General features: G+C 38.3%; 1 protein-coding gene across 1 annotated transcript in view; it reads left to right on the top strand.

Annotated features, from left to right (window-relative positions):
• Positions 1 to 15,182, top strand: part of Plppr1 (phospholipid phosphatase related 1) — a 283,020-nt gene extending 267,838 nt beyond the window's left edge. Inside the window, exons 5-8 of the mRNA XM_076843244.2 lie at positions 3,825 to 4,075; positions 7,452 to 7,628; positions 11,677 to 11,808; positions 15,150 to 15,182. Coding sequence (XP_076699359.2) covers positions 3,825 to 4,075; positions 7,452 to 7,628; positions 11,677 to 11,808; positions 15,150 to 15,182 — 593 coding nt within the window. The remainder of the gene's footprint in view (positions 1 to 3,824; positions 4,076 to 7,451; positions 7,629 to 11,676; positions 11,809 to 15,149) is intronic.
• Positions 15,183 to 22,564: the final 7,382 nt, after the last annotated feature.

Raw genomic sequence — 22,564 nt, 5'->3', positions numbered from 1 at the left:
GCGTGGTTGTGTCCCTTCACTCCTTCAGCCAGATCTGGCCAGCTTCTCTACCTTTTGTGACATCCTCATCTGTATCCACATCTTCCTGTGCTCTGTGGTTGATTTTTGGATGTTCAGGTGTTTTGGCCTCCACACCATGATTCTTCATCTTCCAAGCCAAGATTTCAGTGTTTAGAGGAGAAGCAAGGCAGTAATAAATATCATGAGAACATGGCTCTGGCAAATCAAAATTGCTTGACTTTTAGACTTTTTTGTCTGCTATAATTAAATGCAGAAATCCATTCTGATATGCAATCAGCTCTCCTGCAAGGAGGACACTATTGATGGAATAGAGCCATGGCAGGGGATGGGAGGTGGAGGAGTCATAGAAATGAAAATGGGTTCAAATTTTAAAAATATATAATCTTAATTTTAGACATGAAGCTAGGATACATAGATATTTTGATACCATCTCCTTCAAATCATACCTTGCAGTACAGGAGAACATAAATGGCATTTCACCAGACTCTAAGGACAAAAGGAGCTATTTTTAACTTCTCAGGCTTGTAAAAATACACACAAGTCAGGGTAAATAGCAGAGGGTAGCTTAAGTTCTTTGACAAAATCCCTGTGTGACTTGATGCTGTCTGTAAATCACCACGGCAGGTCACCTGTCATTGGGGTGCCTCAAGCCAAGCAGGTGGGCTCCCCAGGCTGACACAACCTCCTTCTAAGGACAGATCAAATGCACCAGAATAAAATTTGAGGAAAGCAGATGTTGTTAAGCCATCAGGAGAAGCAGACTTAATCCACCAGAGGCAGCAGAGAAAAAAAGCGGAAGCAACTCTCAGCAACACTACACAGGACAGTGACATGCAGAGCCGACAGTCACAGGATCACTGTGACCACAGAGGTGGCACTTCAGATGCTGATCCAAATAGCTGAGAAATCCCCTATCTCAGAAAGAGCAGACCAGCCCTAATTGGAGACACTTCTGACAAAGGAAATGCCACAGAAAAATGCTGTCACCTTCCCTTTTTCAAATCATAAATTATCCTCGTTTCCTGGAAAAGTATGTCTAGACAGACTTATTGCCCCTTGAAAAAGCCAGAGACTTGGTCTTTGAGATTCTTGCTTGGAAATGTAAAAAAAAAAAAAAAAAAAAAAAAAAAAAAAAAAAATTCCAACGATTCAGACTTCTAGAACCTGGGGGTGAAAACTGCCATGCGTGATCAATGGATGCCTGCCCACAGAGGTCAGACCATGTGAGTGTGAGCCAGCTGAAGCTATTAAGAGCCAGTTCTCATTGTGATAAAGCACATTCTGGCAAAGCCACAGAAAGGAAAATTATAGCAATCAATACAGATCAAAATGAAAACCGGATGAAGATTTCAGCCAAATTGTTCTTCTCTTCTGCTATAATAGATTAACTTTTTGGTGCTGAAATCAGCACAATTTGCAGATTCAGGACATTCGATATGGAAATCAAAATTGGGTAGAAATTTAATTGAAACTCAAGCAGACCCTTGACACAAGGGTTAACAATGTCTCTCACACTTGACAACTTTTGAGTTGCATTTGAAACATTGTCTTCATTGTCTTCAGGCTTTATAAAGCCTCTTGATATATTTAACAGATAATCTAGAGATGTACTGAACAGACTTTGAAATAATTCACAGCAAAGTGTCCTATGAAGAATTCTCTTAGACATACAAACAGCCAACAAGTATATGGAGACATGCACAACATTATTAATCATCATAGAAAAGCAAGTCAGAACCACAGTGAGATATCACCCCACCTCAGTAAGAATGGCTGTTGGCAAAAAGACAAAAGAGAACAAGTGCTAGTGAGGACAAGGGAGAAGGGAAACTCTGCGTACAGTTAGTGGGATTGTAACTTATGGAAAACAATACAAAGTTTCCTTGTCAGCAATCCTACTTTGGGTATATATTCCAAACAAAATGAAAGCAGCATGTCAAAGGCACATCTGCATGCCGTGTTCATTGTACTACAATTCACAGTAGTCAAGAAATGGAAACAACCTGAGTGTACAACAACTGATGAATGGATAAAGAATATGTGGTATAGATACATTGTGGAATACTATTCAGTCATGAATGGGGAATTAAGTCCTGTCATTTATGAAAACGTGAATGAACCTGGAGATCATTATATTAATTGAAATAAGCCAGCACTCAAAGACAAGAACTGCATTATCTCATTCATACGTAGAATTTTTAAAAATATATTGTTCTTATAGAAGTTGAGAGTAGAATAGTGGTTGCCAAAAGAAGGTGAGACCTAGGGCAAGGGAGGAACAGGAAGAGAGTAAGTTACAGTTACAGGAGTGAGAGGTTTTGCTATGCTATCGCACTATGAAAAACAATATTGTACTGAATTTAGCAGACTAAAGAAGGGAGCTGGACTGTTTTTACCATAAAGAAAATAATAAATGTTCAAGGAGGCCGATATGCATGACTGGATTAAAACATTTTACAGTGTACACATGTATCAAAATATCACATGGTATCCCATAAATATGGACCAATTTTTGTTTCTATATATTAGTTATAAACAAATTTAAATTAGGGAAAAAAAGATAATTCTGTTTATTCATGTTCAAGCTTGTTGAAGTTGATCCTGTAGAATTTACCACAGAATAGACAAAATCTAGGAAGTACTGCCTACCCACAGGGTCCTCAGCCAAACAAGTCAAGTCCGAATAGTGGCCACTCTGTGATAGGTTACCTTACATGACAGAGAATTTGCTGATGTGTGTGATTAAAGAATTTGAGATGGAGAGAGTATCCTGGATCATCCAGATGGGCCAACTTTAATCATGAGGGACCCTATAAGAGGCGGGCAAGAGAGCCAGAGTCAGAGAAGGAGATGAGGCAACGGGAGTAGAAGTGGAAATGATGTGAATGCTGGAAAGAGGCCATAAAATGAGGAAGGGAGGTGGGGGTGGGGGGACTGGAAAGGACAAGGAATGAATTCTACCTTGGAACTGTCACAAGGAACACAGCTCTGCCAACACCTTGTGTTTAGCCTGGTGAAAACCTACTTTGGACTTCTAACTTCTAGACCTTGATGAGAATACCGAGTTGCTGTAAGCCACTCAGTTTGGGGAATTTGTTACAGCAGCAATAAGAAACTAATACAGTCAACAACACCCTTCCTTTAGTCTTATTTCCTATTTCCAGCATCAAATAAAACATCCCATTCAATCATGATATTTTCTGTTTTTAAGGACAACTCCCTAAAATTCTTTTTCCACTCTCACCTACCATGATATTACAGACAGCCCCTCCTAGAATTATTTGCATTTCCATGTAAGTCCAAGAAGAATGCTTTCTATAGGTAGAGAATTGGTATTGAGTAACTACTTAAAACTGTACACCACACTGGGTATTTTGTATGGAACTTTGTCTTGTCAAACTTAGCCCCTCCATTTTGTAACTAAGGAAGCCAGGGTTCAAAAAAAATAAATAAATAAAAGAAGGTAAACCAAGTATTTTGTGAATGGGTCACCCTAAGTGGCATAGGAGCCCAGGTCTGTGAGACTCTAGAATTTGAATTCTATTGGGTGTGGTACTTACACAAAAAATAAATAAAATGCTAACAGTAGGTTGTTTACCTCGATTTGGAAGAAATGGGGATTTGGGAAATAGGTTGTACTCCCTGGAAAGATGGAGGTCAGGGAAGAATTCGATTCTGGGAGTTCTTAGGATCTTTTTGACAGGTCATCATGGACTCCGACCGCTGTGTCTCCTCTCAGGGGGAAAAAACCAATCATCAGCATGTGTCACCATTTTTAAAAATTCTTTTAAATCTCCTTTTAGGTGTGTTTGCATTTGGACTTTTTGCTACAGACATTTTTGTAAACGCCGGACAAGTGGTCACTGGGCACCTCACACCGTACTTCCTGACAGTGTGCAAGCCCAACTACACCAGCACAGACTGCGGGGCGCACCACCAGTTCATAAACAATGGGAACATTTGTACGGGGGATCTGGAAGTAATAGAAAAGGCTCGGAGATCCTTTCCCTCCAAACATGCTGCTCTGAGCATTTACTCCGCCTTATACGCCACGGTGAGTGTGCAAGTCTTACCATCTCCCCCTAAGCTAGGTTTTTGCTGGTGTCTCTCCCTCTGCCTTCCCTACCCCCATCCTTTATCACTCTCATTTATAGCGATTTTTATAAAGACCCATACAACATGTAGCTAACAGATCAACATCATATGCTACAGGATGCGATATAGGCCACTGAACCTAATCTCACTCCTAACATCTCAAAAGAACATTCTGACCTCCTAGAGGATATTAGTTCTGGAAAGAAATGTTGATGATCCCCTAGTCACAGCCTCCCATTTTGCAGATGCAGCACCTGAGAACCAGAGAAGAGCCAAGGACACAGAGTCAGAGCTGGGACCCAGACTCCTGACACCAGAGCTAGGACTTTCTCACCACCCCCTCACAGCAGTCTTTGCTAAGGCTTTGGTTCCAGAACAGCCCACTTTTCTCAGACCTGCCTACAGATTGCCAGGTGTGGCCATAAGTGAATGGCTGCCCTAGCAGTGGGCAGGCCCAGCTTCACTTGGCTTCTTCTGACACTCTATCACTTTGCTAGGAGAGATGAGTGATCCTAGAAGGACCCCTAATACTCAAAAGTTCACTTCTCACTTCTCTCCAGATCACACCACCTTTTGACTGCCCCACAGGGTTATAACATCTTCTTTATGGTTTTGCTTTCAAAGATGAAACAACGGTTTTCTCTTATTCTTCCTACTTTTAAAATGTAACTGTTTTGGAAATGCCTTCATTTCACCTTTCTCAAGCCTATGTTTCCTTAGAACCCAGCACCCAGAAGTACAGGGATCAACTCAAAGGTGCACATGGCTGATATCATAAGGTCACTGATGAGTACCACGTGCATTTGCCAGTGGAGGGACAACTGTTGGCCACAACATTCCTTTCCCTTATCTCAACTTGTTTTCAGGATGCGATTCATCTAGTGATTCTCAGTGAAAGATGGGGTGGGAGAAGGTCGAGGAAAGACCCTTTTCAAACTACCCATTGTTCTCAGCCATTCTGGTGTGCCTTGGTCCCATTCCCAAGGGGCAGGCACCCATCTCCCTGCACCCCCATCAAGTAGCTATAGGAAGCACATCCTGACTCCTGGGGAATATTGTTTCTTTCACCACCCTGGAGCGGAGAAAGAGGTGATTGACTCTAGCTCTGGTCCATGGGGTGAATATTCTCTTTTATACAACCTGGAGCAATTAGTGCCTTTGTGTCCCATTTACAGGGTTTCAACTACGGGATCAACTTGCTAACCACCAACTAAGTCTTAGTTATTCCTTTTAGAGCTACTCTTTAATGAATACATGGTAATAGTGATCTCAACTGCCCCCCATGGTAAGGAACCATGAACACAAATAATACAGAAGCCTTGGTTTATAAAACAGATCAATTGTTGCTTGGTTAGACTTCTTCGATTTATCAAGGAAGGAAAAAAAATCCATGCTTTTTTTTTTTTTAAAGAAATCCTTCTGATGCAGTGTATTTTCCAACTTTCAGAAGATCAATTTGTCCTAAATTATCTAAAACCTAATTTGTATAAATCAGTTTACTCTTGCACCTTTTCCTTTATATCAGAATCAAATCTCATAAAATTTCGATAATGCCATTATAAAAACAAATCTTATACTTAAACTACTGTCTAATCATCAAATGAGACAACCTTAATTGAGAAACAAAGAAGCAAATATAGTCAGCATGCATCAAATAGGTGTTGTAGTAGCACGTATCTTCAAGGATGCAGATGATCTAGTCCAACTCATGCCTCACAAATGGACTATAATCAGAAACCTGGTACAGGATTCCACAAACATTTTCTGAGTCTGTTGTGTGTTAAGTGTTTTGGGAAATTACTCAAGTTATTGATATGCTAATTACTCAAATTTGATCATTATACAGTGTGTACATGTATTGAAATATCGCTTTGTACCCCATAAAGGTTCAATTATTGTGTGTCAATTTAAAAAGACAAAAGAAATCACTCAACAATGATTTTTTTTTTTTAGGTACTGCTTAATACTGTGAATATTATGAATTAATCATAGTTCCATGCTTTTAATAGTTTGTATTCTTTTAGGAAAGATTTATAAAGGATATAATTAGAAAACAATGTAGGAGCATAAGAAATTATATTAAAAATATGAAGATTTTAAGTAATATTTCCCAGTCTCAGATTATAATAATATACTATAATTTAACTTTGATATAAGCACAGTTTTTTATTTAATTACTAGTGCATACTGATTATCCCAATTAATGGGTTTCATTGCAATATTTCCAGACATGCATACAACACTAACCAGTTTTAAAGGACACTGGTACAAAGAAAGACTCCTGTCTTGTAGTATTCCTAGAAATATTGAAACATCTAAGAAATTAACAATTTCCACTGTAACATTTCAAAACACATCTGCCTGAACTTATATGTGCTCCAGCTATATACACATACTATAGAATAATTTTAAAAGCATTTTTTAAGCGGTATTAAATGCATCACATTTGTTAAGGATGCATCAAGTATGCCCTCTACTGGTGTCTGGTAGCCATTGCCAAAGGTGATCATTTGAAAGAGGCACATCTTCCTAGCATTAGACAAGTAGGGACACATTTGATAACTGAGTCTTTGAAACCTAAGTCTTATGCAGCTTCGCACAAGGATACAATAGGCTACATCTCAGGTGCCACAAACTGCATCATTCTCTATTTGGTTCAGGTCTTTGCACTTGTAGTAAGTTGTGGCACACAAAGAAAAGTTTATAATGTTTTAAAACACTGGAGTCAATGAGTGAATGGAGCTGATCACACTTATCCCAAGAAATGTGGGGAATCAGCTTCCCGTCACAACTGAAATCTGTTTGTGTGATGGTGGTTGGGCTGCTGTAATTTAGTCCATCAGCCGGTCAGCTAACTCTTTTGTATTGTTGCCTGAAAGTGATCAGAAGCAGCTAGTTCTGTATGGAACACAAAAGGTAAAATATACAGTCACTCACCTACCTGATCTCCACCATAAAATTCATTCCCATAGTGGATTTATTTGATATTGGAGATTGTTATCTGGATTTACTAATACCCTCAAATGATTCTGATTCCTTGCATAAAAACTGCATGCTCTGAATCTTGTCGTTATTCTGCAACCATTCCTTATAGCAATATAACTTCTGTTCTCATGTCCACTTTAATACAAGAGGTTGATTAAGTACCCTTGTTATCTGCAGAATTAGCTTCCTACCAACACTTTCTACTAAGGAGCTTTAGTGAAGCTGTTCAAGGGGAAATAGTAAACTTGGCTGCTTTGGGGTGACCCCTGCTTGTGTGGCCGTGCATAGCATGCACCAGTACAGACAGGCTGTCTGGTTTCTGTCATTCCCCGATTTCTGTTCCACTCCAGATGTACATCACAAGCACAATCAAGACGAAGAGCAGTCGACTGGCCAAGCCAGTGCTGTGCCTCGGGACCCTTTGCACAGCTTTCCTGACCGGCCTCAACCGGGTCTCGGAGTACCGGAACCACTGCTCAGACGTGATCGCAGGCTTCATCCTGGGCACCGCGGTGGCCCTGTTTCTGGTACGTCAGCCTCTTTCTTTCTACGTTGGTCCCCAAGGCTGAGGTCATACTGAGTGGGGTTTTATAGACCTTGCAGTCCAATTCCATGTCCTGATATTTTGGGGTGCAGTGATTCTCCATGTATCATGCATCCTTTTGCTGCAAGAGTGAATTCAAAGTACATTTTTTTTCCCAGAAATATGCTTGACCATTTTCCTTCTGGAGGTCAGGGAGAGGGGTGCTCAAGAAGGATGGCTTACTCTACTTCCTTCACCACTGGTCTTAAATTAGGGATGGGCAGACTGATAATGTGGCACATCTGCAAACCAGTGCTCTTTAAGTGTTTCTTCACGTTTGGGGGCAGAAGCTAAGTGTTTATAGGGAAAGATGAGGAAGAGCTGGTAGAAGCAGGCAACCTCTCCTCCAGCATCCCATGAAACTGCATCCTGGCCCCAGGAGTCATCATAGTGCATTTATCCTACTCAGAAATAGGAAACCCTGCAACTATCCACAGTAGTTCCTTTTGGAAGGCCTCTTGTTATTTGAACATGCCCTTGGGCATCTTATTTCCACCACAGTGGCTTCTACATATAATCTTCTGGGAGAGGAATTTTGGGTTAACATATTTTTCTTCACATCTTTACATTTTTTTATTAATTTTTTTATGTATGACAGCAGAATGCATTATAATTCTTATTACACATATAGAGCACAATCTCTCATATCTCTGGTTGTATATAAAACATATTCATACCAATTCATGTCTTCATACATGGATAATAATGCCCATCACATTCCACCATAATTTCTAACCCCATGCCCCCTCCCTTCCCCCACCACCACTCTGTCCTATCTAGAGTTAATCTATTCCTCCCATGCTCCCCCTCCCTACTCCACTATAAGAGTCACCTTATACTAGAGAAAACATTCGGCATTTGTTTTGGGGGGATTGGCTAACTTCACTTAGCATTATTTTCTCCAACTCCATCCATTTAGCTGCAAATGCCATGATTTTATTCTCTTTTATTGCTGAGTAATGTGGGACTGCAAATTGGTGCAGCCAATCTGGAAAGCAATATGGAGATTCCTTGGAAAACTGGAAATGGAACTACCATTTGACCCAGCTATCCCTCTTCTCAGTCTATACCCAACGGATTTTAAAACAGCATACTACAGTGATGCAGCCACATCAATGTTTATCGCAGCACAATTCACAATAGCTAAACTGTGGAACCAACCTAGATGCCCTTCAGTAGATGAATGGATTAAAAAATGTGGCATATATATTTTTAATATTTTAATGCCTCAAATAGATGAGGGCTTAGCCACCTGCTCTCCTAGAAAATCTTTTAGCCGAGTTGTTTGGGAAAAGGTAAACTTTTTTTAATCTTGTTTTTCTATTCCCCCCCATGGTTTTATTGATGTATAATAGTCAGATAATAAAAGGCTAATAAATTGTCCAATTTGATAAATTTTGGCATACAGATATACTCATCTCTCACACTATTTTCCCTCTTCCCTAGGCAACCATTTACCTTCTGTCATTCTGTTAGTTTGCCTTTTCTAGCATTTCACATAAATGGAATCATATGATGTGTGTTATTTTTCTGGCATCTTACATCCATCATTTTAAGATCTATTCATGTTACAGAATATGTTGATAATTTATTCCTTTTTATTGCTATGTAGTATTGCATGGCCATATGTCCATGGAGGTACTGGTTTTTGTTTTGTTTTGTTTTTGTTTTATCTCTAAGGATTTACAATAGACCCAGAAGGATTTACAATGAATCACCAGACCTAGAAACTCACATTCTGCATGAAATAAATCCTGTATCATAATCAGAAAGCCTCCCCAAGGAGAAAAGAGCCGTCCGTTTCAAAGGACTCCCCCTGCCACTTCCCTTTCTGCCATTTTCCATCCAAGACCATTTATGAATGGCATCCCCCAAAATTGATTGTACAGTCATATGACATACCTCCTTTTCCTTCCCCAGAATAACAGTGTGCCTGTCTGAGCTTCTAACTCAGTTTCTCAACTCTCATCTGCTAAGATGCCACAAAAAAAGGCTCACACATTTATTCAGAACCCTGATTTTGGAGCTCTATTATAATTTGAAGTTACTTTGAACAGACTCAGAGTTTCTTTCTGTAATAACAAAAATTTTAAAAAGTCTCATCTAACATAGTCTGGGTCAAATTACAGAAAAAGTGGTGCTGGAATGATCCCAAGATGCCCATATCTCATAAGAGATAATTCCAGAGGAATTATTTTTAGAAGAGGGAAAGAATATAGGTATCTTCAAGAAAAGAAGCCATTCAAAGGGAGATCAATGGAACGTACATGAAGACTTGGGCTCAAAAGAAAAGCTAAACCAAACAGTTTTGACATCCATCAGTCCTAGAACCAGCTATTCCCAGCTCAGGTCAAAGAGTATTTCTGACTGTCCCCAGCAATTTTGTGGGGTCTTTGTAAGAAGATATCTGTGAATGCTGCTGTGTTTGCTGGAGCCCCAGACAAATTCTGCACCAACATAAAATTTCTTTTCTCTCAGTATCTTGCAGTCCTGTTTCCTACCACTGAGTTACTGTCTGGTCTGTTATTACTTTCAAAGTACTTCACAGTTGTTAAAATGTGTATTCTAAGTGACCTTTACCTAAGATCCAGATCTGCTATAGAATTGTGTTGGCATAAGAAGGACCCCCCTTGACTGCATGTGCACAGCTCACAGACACATATGGGGCTAGGAAATGGGAGAGGAGGGATGTCGTGGCGGAGACTGGAAACATTCCCAAAGAGACTTGGAGATTTGGTGAGGAAACAGAGAGGAACAATAACCGAGAATGGCAGCGCACTGGTGGCACATGCTCAATGTCATTTTACATGTTTGTGTTTCCCATAAGAATGTGAGGCAAAGGGCAAGGACATTATTAGTTGAGCAATTATTACATACTCTACTCTTACTTTGAGCACATCAAATCATGTGTTCCTCGACAACCTTAGCAATATTTTTATCCATTTTATAGAGGAGGAAGTGAGGTTCAAAGTCACCAAACTTGCCCAATAACCACCCAACCAATAAGCCATGAATCTGACCTGGGTCTCTCAACTCCAGGACTCCCTTCTTCCATTCCCCAAGCAGAGGGAGTTTAAGAAAAACTGGAGATTGAGCTGGAGGTAAGCCAGATAAAGAACGTTTATGTAAATTGTCTGAAGGGTGACAGGAAAAATTCAAAAACACCAGATGTAGAAACAAAGATGCAGAATAATGCAAAAAAAAAAAAAAAAAGAGGCAGATAAATGCTACATAGGCAAAAGGAGCAAAGAAGATGATAAAAAATGCTTGACTCTGATAGAAAAATGAGTAATAATTTATAGGAGACTTTTTTTTAATGGCAGTAGTAAAAGAAACTACCACTAGTGAGTCATTTAACTCCAAGATAATAGTAGTCACATAGTTTGAGGATGATCAGCTTAGGTAGAAATTAAAGACCAGCCAATGTTGGTTGAGTACTTGCTATATGTTTGGCACTTATTAAGAGACAAAACAGTCTAGAAGTGATTTAAGGGCTCTGGAATTTAAACCTCTGTGTGGCCTTGGACAAGTTAACCTATTTCCCTTATCTAAACTGGAGACAATAATAGTACCTTCCTTGTGAAATTATTGGGTGGGTTAAATGAAATGAGATAAAACATTCAGGCTGGTACCAGACACACAGTGGTCCTCAATACATGTTCCCTGTTACTAGGGGTGGTTCACATTCGTCATCTTTAATTGTTACAGATCAACGGGGTGGGTATTCCTATTCCCATTTTGCAGCCGAGGACACAGGCTCAATGGTGTGGATTGAATGTCCCTGGCCATCTGGTGAATACACAGCTGCTTCTTCAGCACTTAAAATGTACTCAGCAGAGACCTCAGACTTTCTCCTGGTCCCTACCACCTCATTCAAAGGAAAAGAGTCACTACAGTGATGATATTCACAGGAAGAGGCCTGCAACCTTTAGAGATGGCCAGGCACTGATGGCTCTAATCTCATCCCAATCTTTTTTCTCCTCATCCTGCAGGGAATGTGTGTGGTCCATAACTTTAAAGGAACACAAGGATCTCCTTCCAAACCCAAACCTGAGGATCCCCGTGGAGTACCCCTAATGGCTTTCCCAAGGATAGAAAGCCCCCTGGAGACCTTAAGTGCACAGGTATAGTAAAGTGGATTTGGCAGAGCAGACCCACAGGCTCAAACCCGTGACCTCGGGAGGTCAATCAATCCATTCCCCTATTGGAGGCAGGACATCACTGAATCTACCTGACATCAATAAAAATCCAATTCATTCATTATAAAGGCCTTCACAAAAAGGAGTCTTCACAGGCTCGTTCAACTAGTCCTGAATTCATTCAGGGATTTGGCTACCATAAATCCTCAGGAATTTCTTAGAAATGTTCAACTTAAACCCGAGATGCTTTAGGATATTTGGACCCCCTGTGTATTATCACGTTTGTGACGTTTTGACTAATAGTTGCCTTTGTACAGTACAGTTGTCCCTTGGTATCTGTAGGAGATTGGTTCCTGGACTTCCAAAGGATACCAAAATTCGATTTTGGTCAGGTCCTTTCTCTAAAATGGTATATTATTTATGTATAGTCTGTATGCAAACAACCATTTGAAATCTGTAGATAAGTTACAATAACTAATATGATGTAAATGCTAAGTAAATAGCTGTTATATCACTTAGGGAGTAGTGACAAGGAAAATGTTCTGTATATGTTCAGTACAAACTTTTTTTTTTTCAAATTTTTTGATCTTGGTTGATTGAATCCACAGATGGGGAACCCACAGATATCAAGGGTCAACCATATTTGGTGGAAAAGGTTTGGCTACAGCAAATGATTTAAGCAGGATGCATAGTAAAAAGGCTACTAACTAAATATACTTTTGGATCTGTTTTGATGATAGAAATTCCATGCAACCCCTACTTTTTTTTTTTTTAGAGAGAGAGAGAGAAAATTTTTTAATATTTATTTTTTAGTTTTCGGGAAATGCAACATCTTTGTTTGTATGTGGTGCTGAGGATCAAACCCAGCGCCGTGCGCATTCCAGGCGAGCATGCTACTGCTTGAGCCACATCCCCAGCCCAACAACCCCTACTTCTTGATCAGTTATTCTACAACAGGACCTTGTTTCATGCCCAAGATACCCCCCCAAAAAATTATATATATATATAATATATTGAAAACATATTTTGTTTTTTCATATATAACCTGATGGTGCCAGCTGAATGACAAATTCATCTACAGTATCTTTTAATAAAAATGGTAAAACTTTAAAAGCTAGAGTCTCTCTCTTTAGCTTTTCTTTATTATGCAAGTAGGTTCTTGTGCCCAGTGTGGTCACAGTGTCCACTATTTTTGAGATTAAGCAACTGAAACAAAGATAAATTTTAAAAGAGAAAAAAATATTTGATATGTAAATATACCACAGGGAATACAATCATTCGATCTTTGCCTCCTTGTAAATGCTTTCCCCTCAATGTCTTGGTCTAAGAATAATTTCTTGGCATACCATCATTCTGTCCAACACTGCCCATGCATTACCTTCTGTCTGAAGCCTTTCCTATTTTCTCTCTTCTCTTTCAAGATTATTAATAGTTTATCAGGCCAAGAGATGTCTAGGACATATTAAGAAATTAAATACCACACTCATACATTGTTGGTGGGACTGCAAATTAGTCTAAGTATAACCACTCTGGAAAAGTACTTTAGAAATCCCTTGAAAGACTAAAAAGGGAACTACCATATGACCCAGCTATCCCACTCCTTGGTATTTATCCAAAAGATCTATAAATCAATATACTATAGTGATATAGCCACATTAATGTTTATGACAGTACCACTCACAATAGCCAAGTTATGGAATCACCCAGATGCCCATCAACAAATGAATAGATTAAGAAATTTTGTAGATATACATAATAGAGTTCTACTCAGCCATAAAAAATAATGAAATTGCCAGGAGTGGTGATGCACACCTGTAATCCCCGTGGCTTTAGAGGCTGAGACAGGAGAATCTTGAGTTCAAAGTCAACTTCAACAATGGCGAGGTGTTAAGCAACTCAGTAAGACCCCGTCTCCAAATAAAATACAAAATACGGCTGGGGATGTGGCTCAGTGGTCACATGCCCCAAATTCAATCCCTGATATCAAAAATAAATAATGAAATTATGGTATTTGCCAGTAAATGGATGGAAATGGAGATCATCATGCTACGTGAAATAAACCAGATGAAGAAAATCACGGGTGAAATCTCTCTCATATAGGAAAGCTAAAGCAAGATAAGAAAAGAGGCAGGGGTGGGATATACAGGCTATCGTAAAGATAGAAGAAAGATCAATGGAGGAGGAAGAGGAGATCAGAGGGAGGAAGGAGAATGGAAAGGGTGAGGAATTGCAGAATGAATTTAACAAAATCATACTATGTGCATATATAAATATACCACAGGGAATCTCACCTTTACCTTTATGTATATATAGAAAGCACCTAAAACAAATAAATGAGAAAAAGGAAGATCAATAGAGGAAGGAGAATGGCAGAGGGAGTAGGTGAGGGAAAGTAGGTGGGGAACAGGGACTGAAATGGAATAAATCAAATTTTTAAACTGAAGTACCAGTTTTGAAAACTGCTATTATTAAGATAGATAAAATATTTTGAATCTGTTATTTATCTCAATAACTGCAGTAAGACTATGCATAAATTCATTGTCCACTAGGAATGTAGTTGAACTTCTTTCAAATTTGTCACTATCTTTTTGACATCTCATCTAGATACAATAGACAAGGCCTTGGGGTGATAATGACAAGACATATAAGCAAAAAAATTGATAGAATTACAAGGGAAAATGCACATTTTCAATCATGGTAGATTTTAACACATTTTTCTCAATAATAAGCAAGCAAACAAAATATAGTAAGGATAGAGACAATAAGATTGGTCTAATAGGCATTATGTATAATCCTCCTCTAAACATGTGAAACAAATCATAAACAAGAGCATGAAGCAAATCTTAAGTCAGTTTAATGGCTCTTGCATTCAGTATACCACTTTCTCTTAAAAATTTTTTTTAAAGATAACTAAAATTAAACCCCAAATTACCTATCCATTGGAAAATATTAAACTTCTATAGAACTCATGACTCACAGAATAAATTATATGGAAAACATTTAATTGAAAATGTTAGACATTAAAAAATCATTTAAAAAGTGTGTGGGGTGCAGCTAAAGTTACTTTGAAATCCTTAAGTGCTTATATTAAGAAATAGCTGAGTAAATATGAGAGGAGTATATTTTGGTGAAGAAATGATCCTACTTTGGTTGGAGAAAGAAAAAAAAAATCAGGGAAAATTTAAATGAAGAGGGAATGGAATTTGAGGGGAGGGAACAGCAAACTCAAGACCTGAAAGAAAGGGGGTGGTGAGGGATGGATGCATGCAAATGTGGGGCCCAGTCAATCCAACCCTAAAGTTTTATCTGCTATGTTTGTTCTGCAGAATCACTCCGCCTCCATGACTGAAGTTACTTGAGCTGACTGATGCGATGCCATCTGTTTTTTTTTTTTTTAAACCACCTTCCAATTCAATATTTCAAAACACACAGTTACTGAAGGTCAAACTGTGAAGACAAGTATTATGTTTATCTAGTTAGAGGCTAATGTTTTGTACATTTTTTTGTATGACGAAGTGATGTAGCTTGCCCTGATCTTTTTTTTTTCCAGCTTTAATATATTTATGCCAGAATTTTAAAACCAACAAAATTTTCTTGTTCAAGTGTGCATTGAAGCATCACATTTATTCAATGGTTGATGTTGTTTTGTGATATTTGTACACAAACCTTCTTTTCTCAGTTTTATAGACACAAAATTAATATAACAATTCACTTTAACCTTTTATTACCACAGTTGCTGCCTCCTTCAGAATTTTTGAATTTTAAATGGAAGTTAAACTTTTGAGTTGCAGGAAGGACGACGCTGGTTAATGATAAATCTGAATCAACTGGGGAAAGAAAATCTTCAAAGAGAACGTTTTGTTCTGTTAAGTTATTGCATCAAAGGGTAGAGTAACATATTAATGAAGTAGCCTTGTTACACTAACAATTGGCAGAAAATCTTAGATTTGGTGGGTGTTGGGTTATGATTATTTCTTAGATAATAGCCTTACCCACCAAGAAACTGGAATCATATCTTTGGACAGGCAGGCAACAATGCAGCTTTCTCTCCAAAAAGCAGCCAGCACCGGCCTCCCCTGTCAACTCAATGGTTTTGTATATCATATTGTATGGACTTTATATGAAAATGAATATTTTACAGTTTGCACAGTGTTATTTTACAGAAAGGATATCAGAGCATCTACAACATAGAGCCCCAAAGCAACAGCTTCACTTTGGGCTTTTTAACTGTTCTAGGATTTTAACTGCATCCCAGTTTTCTAGCATGGTGATAACTAATGTGTCCCTCCTTTGAGAGAAGGAGCTCCTTGTCTGTACTTATCAGAATGTTTTCTTGACACTTCCATGTTGGCTCTTATTAGCATTTTTTGTACATATTTTTTTTCTAAAGAGAAGGAAAAAAAAGTTATCACAAAATGTATTCTGGCTTATGTTCTTTCTTTATGCTGCACCCACTGGGCAGAGATATTTGAACAGTTATCATGAAGTGACCTCAACAGAGTTTATGATTTGCATTCCATGTGAGCTCAGATAAACACAAATAGGGAAATGACCCAGAGGTCATTCCAATAAGTGTCTATGCGTGCGTGTGTGCGTGTGTGTGTGTGTGTGTGTGTGTGTGTGTGTGTGTTTAGGCAAAATAAAGGAATTTCTTAAATTTTTAAGATACTTGGATGCACATTCAGGATACCTAGCATGATACCCCCGAGTTGTCAATAAAAAGTTGGACATTCATTTTTAGCAACAAAAGTTACATTTGCTAAAACTTTCCTGACGCTTCCATTTCATTCTGGCCTAAGCTCTCCTACACACACACTCACACACATCTTCGGAGTAAAATCTGTCTAAAGTGGGGGAGGAGTATATAATGTATAGTTATCCCAGATTCTGAAACACATGCTTTCACATACATGATCTGGTAGTTTCCAAAACAGTGAACCCAGAGAAGCTACTAGAATCCAAAACAAGTACTACATATAACCACCAACATTATAATCCAGGTCAGACTGACTCCAGTTTCCATTTTTCCACTACATCAAAATGCTTTTGAACCAAGTCCACATCTTTTCACAGGTTTTTCACTGTGATAGTTCAGAAGATGGTACTGGAGAGAAAAAAAAAAAATCATGAGGAGTCATTTGCAAGATTTGAGCTCTCCAATCTTGTGTAAGCTACCTAAGCATAATATCACCCAATTTCAGAATGAATTTATTTTTCTAAACATAGATTAGGATTTTTTTTAAAGCAATAATGGCTCAATTTTACTTCATTGTTCATAAGACATTCTGAAGAATTCTGGCAGACTGTTGTTTTTGCAATATCCATTTCTTATCACAGTGAAAAGTCATTTAAATATTTGGTCATTAGATCATATTTCCAAGAAAAAAAGTTCATTCCATAAAGTGAGTCTCATTATCCTTCCACCTGTACTTCCATGAAAGACCTATCTGTAGTGTTTCAAAAGCCCTGGCTGAAAATTCAGTTTTCCTAGCCTTGGACTTTGCAGGTTATCAAGTGCCATGCTGTGAAAACACCCCCCAGGGGTTTCTGGGAACCCTCACTCCTAGGATTCCCCGAGTCAGTCCAGTTTCTTTCCCATATTATTTTTTGGCGACCTTGGTGTTTAGCACCAAAATCCTTCACAGGTCTTAGATCTATCTTTATCATCAAGTCTGCTATGTGCAATTCATTTTCTTCAGGCTGGGGATCACTCTGCTAGGATCTTCCGTCAAGGGCAGAGCCCTCTGTCTGAATAGGACAGGTATTCACTACAGCCTAAGAGAAAATGGATTCTGTCAACGTTTCTTCTTTTTAAGGAAATCCCAGAGAAGCCTGAGAAAGTCTAATTCCCTGTGAAAAGAAATTGGAAAGAAACAAAAGAAAGGCTAATTAAGTGGGTTCACATAAGCAGCCTCACCAGACCGTGAACCCTGTAGATATCTACAACATGTTCCATACCCAGAACAGGGCCTGACACAGAGAAAACACTTCATGAAAATGTGTCCAATAGATGGATGCCAGAATTTTCCTTAACTTGGCTAAAGGGAAATGGACTATGACTTATTTGTAAAGAGAAACTTAATGGGGCCTGAAGGCAGCAGTAAGATGAACACATTTAGATGCAGGGATGACAATGGTGAAGAAACTACATTCAGCAGTTATGAACAGATGAACACCCCTTCTGGTAAATTTGAAAGATATCTCTCTCTCTCTCTCTCTCTCTCTCTCTCTCTCTCTCTCTCTCTCTCTGGTTGTGATAAGCAGAAGGGTTGTGGGTAACTCTACTGAAACAGAGAATGCAAACAGCCATAATCCTATACTCAGAAGGAGAAGGGGTAGTTATCATTGGGATGATTTAATGAGTAGAAGAACAATAAGTGACATTTTAGTTTCAAAAAACTTAGCTTGACTCCCTATTATATACAACTATCAGAACCTCAAGGGTGTTGAGTATCTTGGAGGCAGATACAACAAATACCTGATTGCCCAAGTTTAAGAAGGTCACATTGAAGACATAATTTCTGCTCTGATAAATTCAATTTGAACTAAAACTAGTGTGTCGTTTACTTCAGACCCTGTAATTCCACGAAACTTCTGTAATGAACACCAAAACTCTTGTTCACATCCTACCTCTTGATCCAGAATGTCTCAGGATTCATGCCTTCCTTCATAAGCACTTAATAAACATTATGTGCTAAGAACTGAGTGTATGCAACAAAACACATTAACCTGCTTCCCACCCTCACGAGACTGTTAAGTGCAAGAAAAGGAAGACAACCACAATACATTTGAAATTAGGGCTTTGATAAAATACCCATTTTAGATGGGGAAGATAGGTTTATTAACAGTAAAGGCTTCTGTAAAGAAGTAACATTAATGTGGAACTATTTAGAATAAGTAGGAGAGGACTAGACTGACAACAGGAGGGAAAGCATAATAAGCCAAGAGACTAGCATATACAAAGGCCCTGGAGCAGGAAGGAACTGAAGGCAGGCCAGCGTGGCTGGAAGACTGCGAGTGAATGAAGAAAGGACACTTGACAATGCTGGACACTATGTTGGAAGTTTTGGACATCTTATTATGAACTTTGGAATTTATCCTCCAGTGACAGGAGACCTTTAGTGAGCAAGAGAATGTCACAGTCAGATATGTATTTTTAAAGGGCACTTCTATAAACGTGTGTGGAACAGGTTGAAGAGAATCCCAAGCAGAAAGTGGGTAATCAATTAAGAGGCTATTATGTTGGTCAAAATATGATTATGACATGGACTAGGGTGGTAATGGTGATAAAGAGAAAGTCAGAAGGATGTGAAAAATTGCTAGGAGATTGACTCATCAGCTTGAGATAGCCTGGGTGGGGAGGAATGGTCATTTCTTCCTCAGAGAACACTTTTCCAAATTGAATTCTCCCAGTTCACAGGTGATGAATGAAAAGCCAGTAAGAAAAAAAGAAATCGGGGCGGGGCTGGGGTTGTGGCTCAGTGGTAGAGCACTTGCCTAACACGTGCGAGATCCTCAGCACCACAGAAAAATAAACAAAATAAAGGTATTGTGTACAACTAAAAAATAAATATAAAAAAATAATAATTTTAAAGAAAAAAGAAAAATCAAGTTTGGATCTACTCCCTAATCCACTGATCCCCTGTGAGGGCCCAGGTCACTCTACACACATTCCCAATAGCAGAAATGACTGTCAGGAAAATCAGCTTTCATACTGCTCAAAGCTGGTGCCTCTGTTCTCGCCCTGGCTTGTTTGTTTTGATATCTTGTGTGTCCACATCTGTAACAGGTTATGTTCTATGTCCTTTCCATGAAGCCACCTAACTCTGCATAGAAATGGAAGGCAGGTGAGGGGAAGCTCTTTTCCCTCAAAGACTTTCTTTGAGGGGAAAAATGTACTAACTTTCCCCCAATTAACCTTAATAGAACTTCCATCTATTAATTCAACTCAAATACTTTGAAACAGAAAACAGTTCTTTTGGGATAACATTTAATGATACATAAAGTCATTTCTCCAATAAGTCATCCTATAAAGCAATGCTCTAAATTCCCAATGATGTCCTTCCATATTTCACAATTGGGTAAATCCAGGCTTACTGTAGTCACATTTATTTCTGTACAAAATTGTTATGTCCTCTTCTCACTCACCATCATTATGGTCAACTGTTTCTGCCCCTGGGTGGGCCATGCAGTGCAGTCAGGCATTTCTCATTTCAGTGTTTATTCATTCTATTCTTTAATAGCCATAAGGTTTAAAGTGGAAACAGGTGGGTCCTCTACCCCAGCAGGCTGTGGACCCAATGAGGCCCACATTTAAGGCTCATTAACTAAACAGTACCAGTTGTGAATTACTTCATCATCTAGGGGTTTGAGTTAAGAACGGCAACCTTAGAAATAGATTTCTGAACATGTTGTTAAAATCATGCCAAGACTTAACAGTGGAGCTGGGAGCAGAGATCCCAGTAAGGCCTTGTAAAGGCGAAAATGAAGGAGATGTGTTTCATATTGCGACATCAAATCCGGGTGGTACTGAGATAGGCAGGATTATGAATCTCAGTAAGAGGAACATCATCATGGTGTGTGTTTTTTTTTTAATACAATGACGATATCCTACACAGGAAACTGTGAAGTCACAAGTGAAAAGAGGAATAAGAAAGGATAACCTATCTATAAAACAAGAATCAGCTTTAAGGAAATACCCAATTAGAGATCATAGAATTTAAAAATAATCTTCAAAATAAAATCCAAACCATGATTTTATGAGCTAGGTAGCTAGGTCATAAATGAACAAATTAATGGGCTTAACAACTTAAATTGAGTTCTCTAAGTATGCAAAGGGAGAGTGTACAAAGAAATTAAAATATGAGAAAAATGCAATATTCATGAAGGATTCATCCAGAAGCTGCATAATTCTCATAACAGAAGTTTCAGAGGAAAGAACAACAATAACAACAAATAGAAAGAATGAAGAGATCAAATAATAGAAGCAAATGTCCTAAAGCTGAAGATAATCTTAGTTCATTTGCTCTGCTGTTAACAGAATACTTGATATCAATACTGGGATATAAAAAACCAGAAAATTATTTCTCACAGTTTTGAAGGCAGGAGTCCAAGATAAGTCACCAACAGGCTTGGTATCCATGTAGGCTTCTCTCTGCTTCCAAGATGGTGCTCTAGGACTCTGTCCTCTGGAGGAAGGAACGTTGCATCTTCACACAGCAGGAGGGACTGAAGGACTGAAGAACCAAACGCTCCAAGAAGCCTCTTTTATGAGGGCCTTAATCACATTCTCAAAGGAGGACCCCTTATGGTCTAATCACTCTTAAAGGGCTACTGTTAATACCGGCACATTGGCCATTAAGTCAGAACACCTGAATTTTAGAGGACATACAGACGAGTAAGTCATAGTGAAGACATTTTTAGTTTGAAATGGCCCATAGACTGGACCATGAATTAAAAGAGTAATAGCAAACCTATACTTGGTCATTTCTTGAGAAAATGTAAGGACACAAAGAACAAAGAGAAAATCGTAAATTTGTAAAATGCTAAGAGAAGTGAGGGGGTGAAGGGAAAGAGAAACAAGAATCAAATATCTCATTGGCAAGAATGAATGCCAAGATAAAAAAGACCAAAGGGCTGAAGGGAAATAATTGCTAACATAAAATTCCATACCTATAAAAACGGATCTTTTAAAAGAATTGAGTTTGGGAAAATGGCAAAATGGAAGATAAAGTCAATAATTTTTTAAATGGGCTGTAAGGAAGAGCAAAGAAACTATTAAAACACAGTAAAGATTATGTAATTATTGATCATCAAAAAGGTAATCTGAAATTTATGTGGTGGTGCCATGAAGAAGATATGATGCATGATAACCTTCTTGCTTTTTGAGGCAGAAAGGTAAATATACTGATATCTCCTCTTTCTAATTTTATTATGAAAAACTGCAGGCACCCGTAAAAGTACGGAGAATAGTGTAACAGATCCTACTATATTCTTCATCTAAACTTAGTAGTTATTCACATTTTACAATATTCCTGTATTTTAGTACCCAGATATCATGAATCCTCACTGCTAAATATTTCAATATGCCTCTCTAAATAGTGACATTTTTACATAAACACAATACTACATCACACCTAACAAGATCATAACATTTTTTAGTGTCATTTAATATCCAGTTCATATTCAAATTACTCTAAGGGGAGGAGGGTGGGGGATGGGAAGATGTTGAACAAAGGGTCCAAAGTTTCAATTAGAAGGAGAAATAAGTTTCTGAGATCTTTTAGACAACATGGTGACCATAGTCAATAATAGTGAATTCATATTTCAAAATTGCTAAGAGATTTTAAATGTTCTCAATAGAAAAAAGAAACACAAGTATGTGAGGTGAAAGGTATGTTAATTAGTTTGGTATAAGCAGTCCATGTATACATATAGCAAAACATCACATTGTACTCCATAAATGCATTCAATTATTATTTATCAATTAAAAATAAAATTTTAAATATCCCCCAAATTCTTTTTCCAGTTACTTTGTTCAAACCATGGCCACATACAGCATTTGGTTTATCCATTTGTTTATCCATAGCTCTGAATTTAATTTCATTAACCTGACCTGCCACTTCTCTCTCTCTCTCTCTCTATCTATCTATCTATATATTATATATATATATAATCTATCTCTATCTCAATTAACTTGTTGAAGAGACCAGGTCACTTGTCCCATAAAATGCCCACTATC

This window comes from Callospermophilus lateralis, chromosome 2, assembly GCF_048772815.1.
Source record: "Callospermophilus lateralis isolate mCalLat2 chromosome 2, mCalLat2.hap1, whole genome shotgun sequence".
Classification (NCBI taxonomy): Eukaryota; Metazoa; Chordata; class Mammalia; order Rodentia; family Sciuridae; genus Callospermophilus; species Callospermophilus lateralis.
This window is presented reverse-complemented; position numbering and strand designations above follow the sequence as displayed.